The sequence below is a fragment of the Protopterus annectens genome, chromosome 1.part1 (genome assembly GCF_019279795.1).
Source record: "Protopterus annectens isolate FY-2018-M chromosome 1.part1, PAN1.0, whole genome shotgun sequence".
NCBI lineage: Eukaryota > Metazoa > Chordata > Ceratodontiformes > Protopteridae > Protopterus > Protopterus annectens.
In genome coordinates this window covers 1,097,439,066-1,097,461,156 of record NC_056726.1, presented here as the reverse complement: position 1 = coordinate 1,097,461,156, position 22,091 = coordinate 1,097,439,066, and the positions used below count along the sequence as shown (strand labels likewise).

At 39.4% G+C, this 22,091-nt stretch overlaps 1 protein-coding gene across 1 annotated transcript in view; it reads left to right on the top strand.

Moving 5' to 3' along the window:
* Positions 1–22,091, top strand: part of LOC122815461 (extracellular calcium-sensing receptor-like) — a 399,086-nt gene that overhangs the window by 187,696 nt on the left and 189,299 nt on the right. Inside the window, exon 3 of the mRNA XM_044087978.1 lies at positions 3,217–4,044. Coding sequence (XP_043943913.1) covers positions 3,217–4,044 — 828 coding nt within the window. The remainder of the gene's footprint in view (positions 1–3,216; positions 4,045–22,091) is intronic.

Here is a 22,091-nt window from a genome sequence, read left to right as displayed (position 1 = left end):
CTCTCACTTGTTTTATTTTTACAATTCAGGATGGTACTTAATTCTAGGCTTTATTGACATGTTTTACCTGTAGTTATGAAAATCCTTTCCAACAGTCTCACTTCTGTCATGTTTCTGTATTTCAACAGGGATATATTTTACACATGTGTTTTACTCAGCTTCTGCAGCTGTACTGTTCAGCCTGCTGCAGGTTATGTACTATTATATTACAGGCGGGACATCTTTATTTCAGACTTGTTTAATTTTTATGTTTGGATTACAGGCTGCATCACACGTTTGTAATCAAGCAATACTTGCAAACACTCTTACACTGTTACTTGCACATTTTATTAATTAGTGACTACACTGCACTCTTTTGCTAACTGCCATACTTATATATTTATTTACAGTTCCAGGGAGAGAATTACTGACCTGCCTGGTGGCGCAACCATGCCAGCCTATCGCCATAGGCTCTACGGTTCGCAGAACAGACACCTGCAGCTGTAATATAAATAAAGTAATATTGGAATACACATCTCCATAATATCAGCTAGGTTAATTTCTTACATAAATAATTAGATGTAACTTTTTTTTATTTATTTTATTTATTTTTATTTTACATTTGTTGACCAGGCTAGTCTAGCTGGATATATGTCCATTTTCAGTAGAGGCCCGGGGAGAAAAGCTCCAGTATTTATTACAGGTTTATATAATTGTTAAACAATGATTATAGTAGCATGAAACAGGTAAAACCATAGATAGTAATGTCATACATAGTAATTACAATAAATATAACATAAAGTTTGCTAAAAATGCTTTAAAGTGAGTAGGGAAAGGTATTAGTGTTATAGGGAGAGTAGAAATGAAAAGAAAAGAGAAAGAGAAAAGAGAAAACTTACTCAGTAGTGGGGCGTTGGGCATTTGCCGGGCCTACTGGATCCAACGGTTCAGTTGGTCCTGCTTCCATCTCTTCAGGTCCGCATGGTGGTGACAGACCTGCTCACCAGTCCTTGGTATCCCGGTGGCACTGGTGAGATCATGAGCCAACCGGTCCCACGCCTCAGCCCTATATGCTCCCCACAGGACCTGGCCCTGCATGAGTTGGGCCTCATGATTGTGGACAAGGAGCCAAACCATATATTTGGACTCCTCAACGCCCCACCTCTGTGCTCGGAAGCAACTACCCTCACCTACACCTGACATTCTGGCTGCAAGTCGGTTCTACAATCGGTTATGCTGTGTATTCCCGCCTATGGGGCTTATATATGCCGTTTTTCCCGCACTTATCTGTGATTGGCCATTTTGGAATTGTATCAGCTTCACAAAACCTGCTTTGTCATGCTCCTCTTTCTATTCATTCCTATATATATGCTATTACTGCATTTCTAAGTGCAACTGTCAGTGGTTCAGTACTTTGACTATAGTGCATGGTATCCTGGGTTTGAACCTGGCCATTGCTTTTTATATTTTATGACTGTCTACACAGGCTAGGAGGTGTGTCTGTGTAAAGGCAGTTTTGATACAGCTTGCTCAACGTTGCCTGTCGGTTAGCTTGTTGGCACGGCGTGCAGCTCCGCGCAAACGGGTTACGCTGGTTTACGCGTCATTTGGCTGTCAGCACGCATATTACGCTCAGCTCAGCTACGGGCACACAGTTTCAGCATGTTAAAATGCTGCTCATCCCTGGGCACTCATTTTACACCTGTTAAACCACTGCTCACCTACGGGCACTCATTTTATACCTGTTAAAACACTGCTCACCTACAGGCAGATGTACTCAACTTGTTAGACTTTAGCTCAGCTATAGGCACATCTGATATTTTTTATTATTTTTTTTCTCACATTTCTTCAAAATACATGGCCTATTTCATTACATTTTACATAAAATATAATTTTATATGTGTACATATATGTCAGGGACTTGTTTCGTGCTTATTTCACTAAAATAAAAATTTATGTTGTGGGGGCTCGAACCATGACTGCCTGCTCTTCAGCCAACGTCTGTACTGCTACACTATTGCTTTTTGGCTTACTTTGTATATGTAGTTCTTATATGCTTTCCCACTGACTGCTAACTGTGGCTGCGCTATGGGCACGCCCGCGCAAACGAGTGTACTCATGGGCAAACATCTTTACAATTTAAAAAAAAATTATAAGATGTTCATTTCTACATTTTATGTTCGTAGTCTGTGGGGGCATGTGTTGTGTTGTGTTTATCCACATTTACACGGGCTCTGTCATGGGGGTTTACTTTCGGGACTTTTACTCTTCTGGGGGCGTGTCCATTTGCAGGGCTCAGCCTACGGACACGCCCCCTGCCATCTTCCATGGACCGTGTTAGCCTTAGGTGTGATTCAGCATGCCCTCATGCGTATGCATGACATGCTGACGTCACACCATTTAACTGCAGCCTCCGTGTAAGCCTTGTAACTCTTACACGGATGCTTCGTGAATCCTGCCCATTATGTTTACTGTCTCTAGTTCCCTGGTCAGGCCCCAGTTACAGTAACATCTTCATTTCTGGTCCTCATGCAGAGAGATAGGAATATCAGATATGTCAGGAAGGTGCAAAGAAAGACCACCATGAGAAAAAAATTTAATGAATGACAGGGGATATAAGAATAAGGAGAAGATTTGTGAAATCAGTGCATTCAGTGAAGGACAGAGGCTAATGAAAATGGGGACGTTATATGGACGCATGAGACACATAGGGGACAGTGTGATAGCGTGCAGCTCAAGGTGAAATGCAGAAAACAGAAAAAGGGGCAGGCCTACCAGTGTAAAGGGACAGCAGTCAACCAGGACATAATAAAGACATTCTTCATGAAACAGCTGGGAATGCGTGGAAGAGGTTACTTGTATGTTGAACAGACTGCAAGGCAAGGTCTTCCAAAAATGCCAGGGATTGTATTATTTTGGGCAAAGCTAAGAAAAGCAATTCTGGAAGAGTAAATGAACCATGCCTGCTGCTTAGTTCCTGAGAATAGATAGTTGTCTGTCTTTACATGCTGTTACATCTATGTAATGTGTTAATGTAAAGTACAAATATATATTTCAAGCATTGCTGTGTGGGGTCTACTGGCTAATTTATCTACTCTGTTGCATATATAAAACTTATTTAGTAACATTTTAAAGCTCAAAATGTGCACAACAGTTTAAGCAATACATATTTATTTCTAAAGTCTGTGACAGCAAACTGGAAGCTAGGACTAATGCCTCATTGTTTACTTGATACAGATTGCATATGGTTCGGTAGTTTCCACACTGAGTGACAGGAGTACTTTCCCATCATTTTTCCGCACATTACCAAGTGATTCCTTTGGTGCGGTTGCTTTAGCACATTTCATTCTTCACTTTGGTTGGAATTGGGTTGGAATTCTGGCTTCTGATAAGGATTATGGTGTTCTGGGAGCACAGAGAGCAAAGGATGTACTTCAGCAAAATGGATTCTGCGTGGCATTTCTAGAAACAATCTATGTACAAAATACAGAAGCAAAAATTCAGCATATAGTTGAACTGATAAGGACAACATCTGTGAAGGTTATTCTGGTTTACTCTAGATATGAGCCAATGTACAAGCTAATGGAAGACCTTTACCAACATAATGTAAAAGACATTGTCTGGCTTGGACCCTCCGGGTGGTCAGTTGCCCCTGGTTTTTCCAAAGCTGTAAGGCAGAAGCTGCTAAATGGCACAGTTACTCTTTATGCTCATAAAGGCAACATTCCAGGTTTCAGGGAGTTTTTGTACAATATACAGCCTTCTCATTACACAGATGATATCTTTTTCAAAGAGTTTTGGTCAGATGTGTTTGGCTGTAGCTGGGTGGACAATGTTACAACACAGGATGCAGCAAAAGTAACAATACCCTGTACCGGTACAGAGAGCCTAACTGCACTTGGGAAACCTGTGTATGAGGAGGAGGAATTCCGCTTCACCTACAGTGTTCACAATGCTGTCTATATGCTAACACATGCCTTACATAGCCTATCTTTATGCACATCTCCATGGGGACCATTTACTAACGGATCCTGCTCTAATATTCACAATTTTCATCCATGGCAAGTAAGAAGATTATTTATGCTTAGCTCCTTTATCTAAAATGTATGTGTACTATCCCAGGCCCCTGCTTGTATGTTTCATCTCCCAACCCCCTGCTTATACGTATCAAGGCTATCAGAACTTGTCAGATATTTGGGATTCATGGCTAGGCTTAAAAAGGACCTTGTAGTTGTTAGCCTAATAATCACCTATAAACCTATATCTGACCTCTGCTCTCACTGAGCGTGATGTATTCATCTGTTTATCTATCTATCTATCTATCTATCTATGTATCTATCTATCTATGTATCTATCTATCTGTCTATCTATCTATCTATCTATCTATCTATCTATCTATCTATCTATCTATCTATTTATTTATCTGTGCTGTGTTAACATATTTCACTGAAAACAATGGTTCTGCTAAAATCCCTCATGTCTGCTGAGTGGATGGAGTTCACTTCCTTTGGTATGGTATAACTCTTATTAATGCATATAAAAACTGTATTTTTTTATATTGATTGCTGCCATTACAATGAAAACATCTGCAGGTTTTAAACAGCTGATGTCTCTGTATAAATAACAATAAACACTGATGAACAATCGACTACATGGCTTATTTTTGTTGGATGCATGTGAAAACACCACTGTTATATTCAAACTTTTAAGTAGTTCTTAGTTAAGTATTATATGTCAGGTAGGGGTCAGCACAGTGGTGCAGCAGATAGCATTGTCTCCTTACAGCAAGATGTTTTCTGGTTGCATTCTCGACTGGGATTTTTTCTGTGCAAAGTCTTCATGTCTTTTCTGTGTTTATGTGAGTTTCCTCCCATGTTCCAAAGACATGCAGTAGATGGACTGGACACCCTAAAATGGCCATAAGTGTTAGTGTGCCTGTGACTGTGTGGTGTACAAGGACAAACCATGGCAGGGCTAGCCAAATGAGAGTGTGAACCTTGTCTGTAGATTATTTGTCACTGTTGAATATGCAAAAATGGGAAAAGGGGTTGTGGGTGGATATCAGGAAGAAATTGAAATTTCTTGGCTTCAGTAGGGAAAGGTATGCTTTGGGATATGTAATTTTTGTGAACAGTCTTGCTTTCTTTTTGCACTGTTAAAGAACTACATCTGATGGTTATTTATCACTTAATATTTTTAAAGTGGAGAGAGAGCTTGACTGGATAATAAAACTGGGGCACATATAGGGCAAGGTTTGAACGACCATCTTTCCATAATTTACAAGTTGAAAAATAGGAGATTGCAGAAATGAACACATGAAATAAATTGACATCACTGAACTCTATGATGTTAGCTTTATTTTATTTGATTGTATTTGATTCTATGTTATTTTATGCTTGTTTTATATGCATCTTAGATGTATAGGTTCATAGGTTCATAGGTTGATACTTGGCTATCTGCCTTAGGGCATTTATAAGCCTAGCCTGGTGTGTTTAGCTTTCACCAATCTTTTAGATTAATTCACTGTGCCTCTGTATAGTAGGTCACAGAAGAAGGCCCTTTTAAGGTTAGTTTACTGTGCCTCTGTCTAGTAGGGACACAGAGGAGATCCCAGGGGTAAACCTACGATCTCCCATCCACTTGTCAAGATTTCTCTTGAAGAGGGTCATTGAGGGGCTCTGCCTAACATGGATTGGGATTTTGTTCCAGAGTGAGGGGAGCCTCTGGGATATGAATCTGTCCCTCCAGCATGTCCTATTTATTTCTGTGCTGAGGTTTAAGTCCCTGGAGCATGTAGCTCTAAGGGATTTTGATTTCCTGAGGTGGAACATGTCCATTAATTCTGGTTTGGACATGGCTTTATAAGTCAGGCACAGATCGCCTCTGAGTAGGTGGTAAGCAACTGAGTAGAGCTGGAGTTTCTTTAGCCTAACTGCGTAGGGCATCTGTTTGAGTCCCTTGATCCTCTTGGTGAGGTACTTTTGGGGTCTTTCCAGTTGCTGCAGGTGCTGGGTAAGGTACATCCCAAATGGGGCATTGTATTCAGTTATGGGCCTGATGAGTGATGAGTAGAGGGGCACAAAGACCTCTCTTGATCTAGATGTGAACCCTTTTGGGATAAGGTGGGCTATATAGAAGGTCTTTCTAAACACTTTGGCAACGTGATTGTCAAAGGAGAGATTGCTATTTACTTGGCTCCCCAAATCCCTAATTACTTCTTCCGTACTTAATAGATTACCACCTATGTGGTAATTTGTGGGCACTTTGTTTTTCCCAAAGGGGATGACTATGCACTTTTTGGCATTTAGCTTTAGGCCATGGCTCTGGCACCAGCTATCCATCTCTGTGAGACCCTTTTGGAGGATGCCTGTGTCAGTCGGCGAGTCGATTATGGTACCCAATTTGCAGTCATCTGCGAACTTGGTCAGCCATAGTCCTCCCATGTTAGCCTGTACCGCAGAGAAATATATACCGAACAAGAGAGGTCCCAGGACTGAGCCTTGTGGGATGCCACTTGTAACTGGTTTAGAGTCTGACATGGCACCTGCAATTCTGACCATGTGGGTTCTATCTCTGATCCAGTTTGCAACTCATCTTGTGACATAGGGGTTGATATTTAAGCTGGTGAGCTTATTTATGATGCCTGAGTGGGGTATTGTATTGAAGGCTTTTGTGAGGTCCAGGTAGGCTGTGTGGACTACCTTCCCTTCATCTATGGCCTTGGTGACTGTTTCAAAGAAGTTGACCAGGTTCAAGAGGCAAGATCTGCCCTTAACAAAGCCGAATTGGATAGGATCCAGTGTTTGGAGGTTCCCAATGTCTTTGCTTATGAGTTCCATGATGATACGCTCCATAGCTTTGCAGACCAGGCTAGTCAGGCTTATAGGGCGATAGTTTCTGGGGTCCGTTGTGGCACCACCTTTGTGGAGTGGGACCACTGTTGCTGTACGCCATTCCTTGGGTACATATCCTGTAGTAAGGCTGAGACTGAACAGCGACTTTATGTGAGGGTTCAGTTCTTCTTGGAGCTCATGTAAGACGCAGCCCGGGACACCATCCGGTCCCATTGATGCTGTGCTTTTTGCTTTGGAGAGGGAAGCTCTCACCTGTGCATCTGTGATGTCAGGGAGGCTACACTCTGTTAGGATAGACATTTTCTCTTTTGGGGGGGGGGGGTTGCACTGAACCTGTCTGCCAGGATGTTGGCAATGTCTGTGGGTTCAGTGTATTTTTTGTCATTTTGCACAAACTCAGAGCATATCTTGGAGTTGCCACCCAGGTTCCTAACATAACTAAAGAAGGCCTTGTGATTATCTTTAGCGTCTTGTGCAATTTTTCTTTCAAAGCTGGCCTTAGATAATTTTATGAGGGGATCGTAGTTTCTTGCTAGTACTGATCAGAGATGCCTTCCCTTTTTGGGATTTTGCTCTATCATGTAGTAGCTTCCTCCTTCTGTTGTATAGCTTATTTATGGCTGGGGTCCACCAGACAGGTCTCCTGCCTTTGGAGGAGTGAGTCTTGGTTTTATTTGGGATAGCATGATCCATGCATTCCTGTAGGTGTCCATAGAATGTGTCTGTAAAGGGTTCTGCTGTTTGGGCCATATTTTCCACTGGCCCGGGGGCTTTGAAGGATTCCACCTCGGTTTTGAGAAGTGTGAAGTTTGCTTTTGAGAAGTTCTTCACCATGGTTTCCTTGGCTGGGGGTGGGGACGGGATATGGATGTCCAGTGAGATTAATTTATGGTCAGATCTTACCAATGAGGGGTATACCTCTGGTATGGAACATAGAGTCCCCATGTTGGTGATGATCAGGTCCAATATGTTTTCCCCTCTTGTGGGAGTGGTGACCAGTTGTTCCATAACATTTATATTTTTATATATATATATATTTATATTTATATTTATATAAGGTATATATTACTGTAAGTGCTTTAATTTAATAGTGGGGGTCTGCTTTGAATATAGGATTGACTGTGATTTGTTCATTTGAAGTTTGACTATTTGCATAAGTATAAAAAGGGGGTGTCTGAGCTTGCTTGTTTATGGTCTGATGAAGCAAACAGAAATTTGTGAAAGCACTTACCTGTTGTAATTTACTTGCAATAAAGGGATTTTATCTGGAAGTAAGACATGTGGATTTATAACTTGACTTGGCTTGAGACTGTGAGCATTCTGCCATAGCTGCTTCGATATTTGGCTGCGTTCATTTTTAAAGATTTGCTGTTTTGTGCTTCACCATGTGTTTTGCCTGTGACAGAACATTAATCTCCAGATAAGACTTCACATCTTTTTTTGTCATTTAATTTCCTCAGTGAAATACTTTGTGGTAAGGAATTTATTTATTTAGTGACATTTGATTACCAGGAAAGTCTGCCTGGGTAGGAGCATCTTGCATGAGAAGAAAAGCTCCAAATCAGGAATCCAAATGATTTGCTCAGATACAAGGAACTGTGATAACTTTCCACTTAGTGAAGGATGGTAGAAATGCTATGCATGCTTGGGAAAATAAGGAATTAATATCATGTGGTAAGGTGATTGGGGATATGGTGATTTCCATCAAATCGTTTTATCAATTAATTTTGTAGTGTAACTACATGGTATGTTTCACACTGATGTGTAGCATTTGTTCCGGTTTATTTCATGGCATGCCTTCTTGGCATGCCTGTTCCTGTTTACAATAATACCCTTTTTCTTTCCTGTTTCACATATTTGCACAAATTTACTGTTTGTGTTTTAGTAGCTACATTGTAGTGACTAATTAAAAGTGCGTACATAGCATTAGCTTGTGACATACTTCTCTGCTGCCCCTCATTTGTGTTGCCAAGTGCCCTAAATCCCACCACCTTGATTCTCTTGCAGTACTAGTAAACTATCCCTCCCAGAACCCTGACCCTAACTCTAAAAACGACTCCCGATCACTCCCTTAACCTAAAATCCCCTCCACTCCCTAACTCTAACACTGCCCTTCACAAAAAAATGACTGATTGGGATCTCAATCAGTCAAGTTACCTATGTCTGCAAAAATGAGTTCTGCTATGATACATTCTATGGCTTTCCTTAAAAGGCTGATGAAACTGATGGGTCTATAGTTACCTGGGTGTGAACAGGGCTACCACTGTGTAGGGGGAGTCACAGTGGCTTTTCTTCAGGCATCGGGTACAAAACATGTGGATAGTTTGAGGTTGAACACATTACGTAGAAGCTTGGGTGATGAGTACCTGACACTGATGGGAATGCAGCATGATATGTTATCTGTTACCATAGAAATTTTATTTTAGTCTTTCACATGGATTCTAAGGTTTGTTTTTGAGGTAGTTTAAAGAGAAACTACATTTTTAAAGATAGTGGTGAGCAACAATGTGTTTATGAAGATTAAAATCAGCACTAAATGTGTCTGTTAATATATAACTATATTCTTGACATTGAATATTATGGATGAGCTTAGTGGATTGTCAGACATTAATCCTTAATTTACTGACATAGCTGAAGAAATATTTGTAGGCTTCTTTGGTATATGTAGAAACCTTAATTTTATGCCCTGCTACATTTTGCAATAGTGCTCTTAAGTTCTAGGTTCCTTGCTTACCCTCTTTTATGATACACTTTATTAAGAGTTCCACTAGACAGGCATATTCCTGAATTTACATTATTACTTGGGCACATGGATATGGATGTTTCTGTGCTAAGGCAATGGAAAAAAAATGGATGTGAATTTGGTAACCCTCTGAGCTGGATCCATTTGTAGAGGATTGTTTGGAATTTTACATGGGTCTTCTACAAGCAGAATTCTGTGAGTCTGTCTTTTATTCTAAGTGAGCATGAACACACTGATTAGCTACTACACATACTCTGTTGCAGCCTGGTTTGCTTCTCTTCCAGTCCCAGTTCCCCAGCAATCAACTACATCAACACCTTTATCACAAATTTGCTTCTCCTATGATCTCTCTTCTTAAACAAACCGTTGTGCTGTTACTCTTTCTAAAACCAAAGCTAATACAAACACGGTCATGAAACTGAACCAACAACTGACCTATGCTGTGGCACTTGTGTTAAGTGCTGTGTTCTGTAGATAGCTAGGTAGAGGTTTTAGTCTCACTGTGGCAAACTTGGGAGTGTGTGTTTGTGTTCAGTTAGTTGTCATTCTCTTCTGTGAACCTATACTTCACTCACATAGCCACCAACAAATGGGTAAACTTGGGTTAAATATGGCTAGGCTTGTAAGGGATCTTTTTTTTTTTAGAAGAATGGAATGTAAAACTGAAGGCACAAAAAAATGGAGGCACATGGGATGAAACTAAGTACAGATAAGACAGTGGTAATTGCAGCAAATTAGTGAAATCAGAAGAAGCTAAGAATAGAGATAGAAGGGAAAATGGTGGAACAGGTAAACAGCTTCAAGTATCTTGGAGGGATAGTTGAGGAGAAGGGTAGTCTGAATGAAGAGGTCAAAGCTAGAATCAAAGGGGCTGCAGCCAACTGGAATAGAGTATTAGGTGTAGTCTATGACAGAAGAGTGCTAAAGAAAATGACTAGTAAGGTGTACAAGACAGAGGTGCAACCAGTACTACTGTATGGTACAGAAACCTGGAAAGTAAAGGTAGACCAGTTGAAGAAGCTAGAGGTGATGGAAATGAAGTACCCGAGAAAGGTGGTAGGATGCATACTGTAGGGCAGATGAAGAAAGGAGGACATAACAGCAGAAGCCAAAGTAGCTCCAATTGCAGAAAAGATCAAAGAGAAGAGATTATGGTGGTTTGGACATGTGTGTAGAAAAGCAGAAGGCAATCTGGTGAGGAAGATTTGGGACAGACAGGAAGAAGGTAAGAGGAAGCGAGGATGTCCATCAAAGAGGTGGACGGATTGTGTGAAAGAAGATCTGTGACAGTCAGGCATGAGTATTGAAGAAGGCAGCAGTGTGGCACTGAATTGAGAGAGTTGGCAACGGTTAACACGATACCCGACCCCATGTAGAAAAATGTAAAAAAGGGGGGGCTGATGGTGATGATTGTAAGGGCACTAGGGCTGTTAGCCTAGAAACCTGTAATGAACCTATTAACTCTCCACCAGCATTGACTTACCTGCCAGTTACCCCTATGCAGTAGTCACTCCATTGTTGAAACATTCCCTTCCTCATTACTCTATAAATCAAACAGCACTCAACTCTCACTGACAGTAATATCTTCACGTCAGTTCCAAGGCTTACTCATGCTGTTACACTTAAACAAACATAAACATCACTTTATCCATATTACATAATAATTCAGTAACTGCTCTTGAAAATACCAGTCAACAATGCATATATATCCATGAAGACAATGACGAACAAGACATCACTTGCTGTTTACACAACCATGCCAAACATCTTCAGCCACCAAGATTCATCCTCTTCCACTTCCTTTTTCAAATATCATGGGTGCAGTAACACTAAATACAATATTTTTCTCCACTATAATCCTCCTTGACATATAACCACCATTCGATTGGTTGAACCATACCCAACAAATCTCTCCAGAGATTAAAGAGTCAAGTAAACCATCAACAAATACCTCTCAAATAACCCTGAGCTCACAATCTGTCAAAACATACAAACAATATGCAGCCACCTCAGGTATACCACCCCAACAACTCCTACCTTTCTAGCTGAAACTCCTTCAGCAGTACAGTGGTTGGCAACTAAAAAAATCTTGAATTCACTATCAGGTAAACTGTACTCATTCAAATTGTACTACTCCATACTGCAATCAAAAGCAACTGTGGTGCACAACTCTTAGCTAGTAACCAAGTTGCACAGTTCCTCCCTTGTATCCAAGGTGCATGACTCTTACCTAGTAACTGAGTTGCACAACTCTTACCAAGTAACTGAGGTGCACAGCTTTTACCTAATAAGCAATCATACAAAGATACACACAATGTTGGAAACATGCGGAACGAACTTGAACAAATACATTTGTTCGCATCCTCCCATAACTCAGATATTCTAGCTACTACTGAATTATGGGCTAAATCAGATACTCCTTGCCTTAGTTTCCACTTCCCTAGCCACAATGACCTACACAATGCAAGGCTGAGAAAAAAAGAGTAGCAGAGAGTATCAAAAAACAACCTTAATCTATTTATTTAACATTTGTTTATCAGGGAAGTCCGACTTGGGATGAAGCCAATTTTCAAAGGAGGCCAGGGGAAAAATGCTCCCGATGCATGTTTTTGTAAAGTGGAAGGAAACCAGAGTACCCAGAGTAAACCCACACAAATGCAGGGACGACATGCAGACTCTGCACAGAGGGCACCCCAGCCAAGAATCAGACTGGAAAACCTCTTGTTGTGAGGTGACAACACTACTGTTGCACCACTGCACCAGCCAATCTAACATCACATGACTTTACTAAACCAAACCATTCAAAAGATAACCACTCCCTGCCTCATTTAATAATATATAATGCATCCATGATAATACATAATATACAGATTCTACCCTCTTTGCTTAGTGATCATTATCTTATAATCTTTTCCATTAAATCTCCCATCAAAAAATCTCTTCATGCCATAATAACCTTTTTTCCCCAAATGTTATCTAAATGCATGGAGCCTATAGTCAGGACTCAATAGGCTGCAATGGTATAACCTCATCTCCAACAGAATGCTAACTTTGGGCTCCTAAGTCCAACACAATGCTAATTTTGACAGAGGTGGCTAACTTCATGGCACCCATGCAAATGGAAAATAGTTGCATGACTGCTGAATCATAAACCAATGCACTGTATGAACACACACACAAATGCATGTATATCACCATACACAATAGAAACAAGACACTCTCCTCCAAAAAATGAAAAACAATCCGGTGCCCCCCTGACATAAACAAACTCCACAATAGAAGGAGGAAACTGATGCAGAATAAGGTAAAGTTCCAAGACTGGAAAAATACCCTTATTAGCCTCAACAAAAAGTTGAGATCCCTCATCAAATCCTCTAAAGATAGCTATGAAAACAGAATTGCAGCAGATAGTAAAGAAAACCACAAGGCCTTATGTAAGGAATCTCCATGGCAATACCCAGATCTGCTCTGAGCTACTGCAATATGATACCTCTTATACCGTGCCAACAGATATTGTCAATATACTGGCCTACAGATTCAGTGTTAACTTTACTCCTCTCCCCCCCAAAGGACCAATCACAATACCAGTAGATTGCCAGGCACCCAGTATTACTGCTGAACAGGTTAAAACAGCACTGTCCAAGGCCAAGAATACAGCTTCTATGGGACTTGCCAATATGCCTGGCTGTGTTTTACATGAACTACAGAGTGAAGTGGCACCTCACCTGTGTGCCCTGTTCAAGCACAACCTCACCTCAGGCTTTGTCCATACTGACTGGTGCACTGCTACAGTTATCCCTCTCCACAAAGGAGGAGAGACTACAGACCCTGAGAACTATTGCCCCGTTAGCCTGATGAGTCTGAAATGCAAAGCTAGAACTCATCATCATGGATCTAATAAACAAGATATAGGGAATCTCCAAATTCTGGATCCCATACAGTTTGGTTTTGTGAGGGGGTAGATCATGCCTGCTCAACCTGGTCGACTTCTTTGAGTCAGTCACAAGAGCTGTGGATGAAGGCAAGGTGGTTCACACAGCCTACCTTGATCTGGTCAAGACTTTTGATACCATTTCCCACTCAGGAATCATAGAAAAACTCACTAATCTAGGCATCAACCCCTATATCACTAGTTGTGCTGAGAACTGGATCATGATATAACCCACAATGTGAAAGTAGCTAACTCCAAGTCAGACTGCTGACCAGTCATGAGTGGAGTCCCACAGAGGGTTCGTCCTCTCCTGTTTGGTATCTATTTTTCTGAAGTACAGGCCAACACAAAGGGACTCTGGCTGACAAAGTTTACAGATGATTGCAAGTTGGGAGCTATTATTAACTCCCCAAGTGATGTTGACATCCTACAAAAAAGCCTCACTGAAACCATCAACTGGTGTCAGAACCATGGTCTTAAGCTCAATGCCAAAAAATGTGTCATCATCCCCTTTGGGAAAACCCAGTTCCCATGAATTACCACATCAATGGTACTCCACTGAACACAGAAGGCGTCATAAGAGATCTGGGAACACAGGTTGACAACAACCTCTCTTTAGACCACCACATTGCCACTGTGGTCAGAAAGTCCTTCTTATAAAATCTTTATGACCATAAATATGACCATGATAGATTAAAAGTCCTGCTAATGCGAATAATACATGATGATCAATCAGGCTTCATACATGAGAGACACACGTATGATAACATCCAAAGGATCTTAACACTTATTGCATATTAGAACAAGGGAAATAAAGAAGCACTAGTGATTAGTCTAGACATAGAAAAGGCATTCCATTCCGTTAACTGGGAATATATGTTTGAAGTGTAACGTTATTTTCACTTTCCATCTTCTTTCATTTCTCTAATAAAAAATATATACCAAAACAATGTAGCTATGTATACCGAAACAATGTAGCTATATATACCAAAACAATGTAGCTATATATACCGAAACAATGCAGCTATATATACCGAAACAATGTAGCTATATATACTGAAACAATGTAGCTATATATACCAAAACAATGTAGCTGTATATACCGAAACAATGTAGCTATATATACCAAAACAATGTAGCTATATATACCGAAACAATGTAGCTATATATACCAAAACAATGTAGATATATATATATATATATATATATATATATATATATATATATATATATATATATATATATATATATATATATAAAACAAATGTAGCTATATACCGAAACAATGTAGCTATATATACCAAAACAATGTAGCTATATATATACCGAAACAAGGTAGCTATATATACTGAAACAATGTAGCTATATATATATATATATATATATATATATATATATATATATATATATATATATATATATATATATATATATATATATATATATTGAAACAATGTAGCTATATATACTGAAACAATGTAGCTTATGTTAAATTAGGCCCCTTCACATCTGAATATATTCAAATAACCAAAGGCACTAAGCAGGGATGTCCCTTATCCCCTATTTTATTTGCATTAGCCATTGAAATATTTGCTACCCTTATTCGTGACACTCCAAAGATCATTGGTATAAATATTAACAATCGGTATAATTCCAAGATAATGCTTTATGCAGATGATATCTTGCTCATGTTAAGTAATTCAAAATCAGTTCTATTAGAATTAGATTCTGTGATGAACCATTTCCACAAAATCTTGGCATTACATGTTAATAGATCTAAATCTAAACATATGCTCTTAAATAAGAAGGGAAATGTACAATTGCATAATCATCGCATTATTGGTGCAATTGCAGATTCTCTTGATTATCTAGGAATGACAATATGTAAATCCAAAGAAACCACAATTGAATATAATTATAAAAATATTATAAATTTAATAAGTAAGCATATAAATAGCTGGAACAAAATTCGCATCACCTTTGAAGACAAGTTACAATTAATAAAAATGATACTTAACTTTTCTTATAAATATCAATACATTAAAGATATAAATATATTACTAATGAAATTCCTATGGTTCTCCAAAAGAAACAGAATAGCTTTTCTACATCACACTTTTTAGCCACCAAACCAAGACTGAAACGCTAAAGGCAGAGGAGTGTCCATATTCACCAAGGATATTCACACCTCCAGGCTAGTTGCCCAACACAATGCATCTGAAATTCTACAGGTAAAAACTAACACTAGGTAAGACTGCAATCTAAACTGTAGCTTGCTACAGATCCCCCACCATGCCCCAAGATTCTCACTATACCTTTCTAAACATACTGGAAAATATTATGATACAAACAAACACTCTAATACTGGGTGATTTCAACTACCCTGCCATTAATTGGGAAAACTACTCAGGTACCAACACCTTTGCCCAACTGTTCTTGGAATTCATAAATTCCAACGCCCTGGATCAACTAAACCATAGTCCCACCACGGGCTCAGATATCATAGACCTGGTCATTACCAATATGGGAGATCGATGCTCCACACCAGTGGTCACCCCCTCATTGGTCAGGTCTGACCATAAGCTAATCACCCTAGACATCCACATCCCACCCCCCAGTACGGAAACCTCCATAAAAAACTTCTCCAAAGCTAATTCCATGCTACTCAAGTCAGAAGTGAAAAACTTCATGACACCCATGCAGACGGGATCTGAAAGTTCGAGTGCTGAATCCTACACTAAGGCACTGTACGAGCACATCAATTCATGCATGAATCGTGCCATTCCAAATAGAACCAAGACCCTCTCCCCCCAAAAAAGGTAGCCAATCTGGTGGTCCCCTGCCATAAACAAACTTTACAACATAAGGAAGAAACTGTTGTAGAAAAAAAGAAAATCTCAGGATGCAAAATATTCCTTTACTAGCTTCAGTAAGAAACTGAGATCCCTCATAAAATCCTCCAAAGCTAGTTATGAAAATAAAATTGCCAAATATTCCAAGGGCAACCACAGGGCATTCTATAGTTATGTCAATAATCTAAATGGCAATGCTCAGATCTGCTCTGAGCTACAAGAGAACAACTTTAAATTTACTGATCCCAAGGATATTGCCAATATTCTGGCAGATCGATTCAGTGCCAACTTCACCCCCCCTCTCATCCCCTAAAGGGCCCATCTCAATACCAAACGATTGCCAAATTCTGGTAATCATGACCACACAGGCAAAACATTCACTCTTCAAAGCTAAGAATACAGCATCCATAGGAGCAGATGACATTCTGGACTGTGTACTACATGAACTACAAAATGAACTAGCACCTCACCTAAGTGTCATGTTTAATCATAGCCTCACCTCAGGCTTTGTGCCCAATGAGTGGTGTACAGTTACAGTTATCCCACTCCACAAGGGGGGATCCACCTTGGATCTCAGGAACTATTGTCCCATCAGTCTGACGACCCTGATTTGCAAAGCCATGGAATGCATTATCATGGAACTTATAAACAAAGACATTGGCAACCTTCAAACACTGGACCCCACCCAGTTTAGTTTTGTAAAGGGCCAATCTTGTCTCCTCAACCTGATTGACTTCTTTGAATCAGTCTTTAAAGCCATGGATGAGGACAAAGCAGTCTACACAGCCTATCTGGACCTTGCCAAGGCCTTCAATCCCATCCTCCACTCTGGAATCATAGATAAACTTACTAAGCTGGGCATTAACCCCTACATCACTCGATGGGTTGCCAATTGGCTTACTGACAGAACCCACACTGTAAACGTAGCTGACTCAAAATCCAGCTCCAGACAAGTGACAAGTGGAGTACCTCAGGGTTCAGTCCTGGGACCGCTCTTGTTTGGCATTTACTTATCTGAAGTACAGACCAGCACTAAGGGACTCTGGCTAACAAAGTTCACAGATGACTGCAAACTGGGAGCCATTATTGAATCCCCAAATTATATGGATATTTTACAAAAGGGCCTTACAGAAACAAATGCTTGGTGCTAGAGCCATGGGCTCAAGCTCAATGCCAAGAAATCTATAGTTATCTCCTTTGGGAAAAAACATGTACCCATGAATTACCACATAAGTTGCAGTACAGTAAACACCAAAAGTGTGATAAGGGACTTAGGGACACAGGTGGACAGTGGTCTCACCTTCGATAACCACATCGCCACAACAGTAAGAAATTCTTCTATATGGCACACCTCATCACTAAGGCCTTTTCATCCAGAAAAAAGGAGGCCATTGTCCCGCTGTACTCATCCCTCATTAGACCCATTATAGAGTACAACACCCCGTTTGCTATGTACCTCACAAGACATCTGCAAAAACTGGAAAGGCCACAGAAATACCTCACTAAAAGAATCACAAGCCTACAGCAAATGCCCTATGCTTACCGTCTAAAAAATCTCCAGCTATGGTCTGTCACATATCACCTACTCAGAGGAGATCTCTGCTTAGTATACAAGGCCATGTCAAACCCAGAGCTGTTGTACATGCTACACTTAAAGAAATCCCAATCCCTCAGAGCCACATGTTTCAGGGATCTAAGCATGGTCATCACAATGAAAAAAACATGCTGGAGGGATAGGTTCCTGACCCAGAGACTCCCCATACTTTGGAATAGACTGCCCATACATGTCAAGCTGAGCGCCTCTTTGGCAGTCTTCAAAAGGAACTTTGACAATAAGATGGGAGATAGGAAATTCACCCTGGGGATCACGTCAGTCACCCTGCTAGACAGGGGTTCAGGGAAGTAAATATTCTGTAAAGAAATAGCCAGGGAATTGTTATGGCTAGGCTTGTATTGGCCCTGGTACCGAAAGCCTTGTACCAACCTAGGAACCTATGAACATTAGATCTTGGGAGAAAGGAGAAATCAAATTCCCGGATATTGAAAGATATATTAATGCATCCATATTTAAGGTTATTTTAAACTGGATTAATCCAAATTATCACTCTAGTTGGAAACTATTACATCTAACCTTCCTAATTAATGAAAATGTCCTGTTAGCCAAACTTCCATTGAATAATTCTTCTAATAAGTTCTGGTACTTCTTATGTCGTATTACCCAAAACAATATTGCCAAACCCACAAAATTAAATTCATTAAATCACTTTTTTAATTTCTTCACACATTGTGTTAATTCTAATGCTGATATTAAGACCTGGTTTGAACTAGTAACCCCTTTTAAAATTACAAGGAATTTCCTGATAAAATACATCTCAGTGTTCTAGACAGGTGGGAATCCAAGAACTTTATATGTTAGTATCAATGAATAAATGACACTAACGTTTTAGACTCTCAAGTGCATGATTTACTTCCTCAAAACTGGTTAATTCTACAAAGTATCTTAACTTATTCTCAAGATTTAAGCATAATACTTAAAAACTCATCATATCAAGAAAGACCAAGGATGATATGTCTCATGTGTGAAATTTTGCATAACAGCTTCAATACAAATAACATTATTTGGAAATTATGTAATATGTTAGTTTATAAGACTAGTATAAATCAAAGCTACTGGAACTTTATATTCAAAGGCTGTTTTTTGGGAGGGTGGCCTAATGGTTAAGGTGTTTGCCTTACAAACACAAAGTACAGGGTTTGAGTTTCACAGGGGATAATTGGCTAGGCTTAAAATGGCTCGCAGGGGCAGTTGTACTAATCTATGAACCTATATGATGAAAAACAAAAAAATTGTTATCCATCAAGCATATTTCATGGTCTCATTACTGGAGTATTTTTGCTAGGCAATATCTCCATATGGCATTCCTGACCCCAGATAAGATAGTTAAAATCAATAATAGCTCCAGCGCATCCTGCTGGAGATGTACCAAACATACCAAAGCCGATTGGGCACACATTTTTTTATGATTATCCTAAATTAAAGGGTTATTGGAACAGCATAGATGATTTTCTCAAAGCATTATTCACTGATTCCTTCTTATTGTCCAAATCAGTAGTTCTTTTCAATGTGAGTGAAGGTTACTTTTTGATTAAGAATAATTCGTATTTACTTATGGTCAGTACTTGCTATCACAAAAAAAATGCATCACCAGAAGATGGAAAACTAGCTGCCCACCCACTGTTGAGGATTTTTTTGTCTTCAGTGAAAGACCTGTCAATCAAAGAAACTAAGACCAAAGAACTTAGAATATATCCAAAGACATTTGTTACTAATCCTTGGACAAAAGTTTTAGCACTTATTGAGACTTTACAAATGGGCCATAACTCTTTATGAACTGATGCTTATACTAAAGTACTTGTGCATTTTAATTGTGATCTGCATTTTTGCTATAAGCCTATGTATATATTGTAAATAGTTTTTACTTTGTTTGTTAATTTGTCTTAGAATGAAAATACTGTTTGTCATTTGTTGTCTTTTACTTTTCATGGAAAACGTATTAAAATATTTTGAAAAAAAAAAAAAAAGAAAGTCCTTCTATGTGGCACATCTCATTACTAAGGGATTTGCATCCAGGAAGAAAGAGGTCATTGTCTCCCACTACTCTTCCCTCATTAGGCCAATCATCGAGTACAATGCCCCATTTGGCATGTACCACACTAGACACCTGCAACAACTGGAGAGGCCACAAAAGTACCTCTCCTAGGCCTTAAACACTTGTCTGATAGGGACAGACTCAAAAAACTCTTAACTATTCTCTGTCTCATATTGCCTACTTAGAGGCAATCTTTGCTTGACTTACAAAGCCATGTCTGACCCAGATCTGTTAAAAATGATACAGCTATAGAAATCCTTCTGCACCACACACTCCAGAGACCTCAACCTCATTACCACAATCAACAGAACGTTCTGGAGGGATAGGTTCATAACCCAGAGACTGCCTGTGGTATGGAATAGACTTCCCATACATGTCAAACAGAGCACCTTCAAGCTGTTCTTCTGTTCTGGCCCTCTTCAAGAGAAATCTTGAGTGGAAGGGAAATAGTAAATTCTCCCCTGGGATCACTACAGTGGCTCTAATCGACAGAGGCACTGGGAAATAACATCGGGTGGCACAATGCCAGGATAATCCTATGATCTAGGCTTGTAAAGGCTCCAGGGCCATTAGCCTAGTACACACCTATGAACCTATGAACCCAGGAACAATGAACCCTCTTCTGTAACTACGCACCTTACCAATCAACTCTTCATACTCCAAGACAAGTACTTCCCCAAAGATACTAGACACCTGAAGATGTTTAACAACACCTGGATTACCAAATAACTCAAATGTGTTTATAACATAGGGACAATGTCTGGAAAATATGGGAAATTAACCCCTTAGCAGAAAACTGAAAATAATTCATAAACTAAGAAATCTACTTGATAAGGAAACTTGAAGAAAAAAGGCTACCTAACTGATATTTATCCAAATGCAAGAGAATGCAACCAAAAAAAAAAAATTCTGGTAACTTGTAAATGACATAACCGGATGTACCCTGCACAAAAAAACCTTCAAAGATGTTGTCAAAACATTATCTAGAAGTTATGAAGACTTCATATCTCTATTAAAGGAATCTGCACAAAAAGAAATAAAAGTCAAAGAAGAAAGAATTTTTCCCAGACGTTGGACAGACAATCCTTGGAATAAAATCTTAATACTTATAGACACATTACAAAAGGATAGAATTTCTTCTACATGAAATTGAAATGTCATAAACTAAGATGGACTTATGTGAATATAAGCCAGTAAAGGTTATACTAGTTCTATGGGATTATTCCTCTTTATAACTTTATTGGTTAATCCTTTTCATTGGACCACCTGTAAAAATTGTACATAGTGTTATAGTTATTAACTATTTTCTTTTATTTTGAATTGTAATTTAAATTTACTGTATCATAATTTGTCTACAAACAAAAAAAATAAAAATTATTTAGCAAAAAAAAAAAACATTATCTAGACATATTATTTCCACAGGCTTCCTACATAATTTAATCTCCCAACCTTTCACATAAAGGTATGCCCCTCACACAAAATAAATACTCAGCAAAACCCCTAAAAGTTTTCATCCATTCTACTTTGAAAGTATCTCCACCAAAAATATAATCAAAGAACTTTCCCACTGATGCCCAACCAGCAGCTGGTGCTATTCTTGGTTCATCCAGTTATGCAAAACAACCACATCCCATAGCTTCAAAAAATAAATAAATAACTCTGTAATGTTAAACAGAGCCAGCCAGCAAAATGCCAAGTTGCTAAGATGGAGCCTGGGGTTGCAAGCATATATGTCCTTGCAGCACTGCAGTGGGATTAGCAATGCCAATGCAGATGAGCTTTCAAGACAGGGAATGGGGTAAGGTATACTCCGATAGACCTCACTCACTCAAGCAGCATTTCTCAAGGGTCACTTGACAAACTAGCTTGAGTTCTCCAGGTGGGGAGATATGTGAATACTGGGTGAAGATAGCTAAAGGCTGCCAGTCTACCCAGATAGAATTTTGGAGATAATTCTGTCATCTGTAAATATTAATGTAAACCACAGGCTTGTTGTCTTAAATTATAAAAATAGTGTTACATGCGGACCTGCAAAAAATGAAACAACAGTGCACTCTGCTGGAATAAAACTGACCAAGTAAA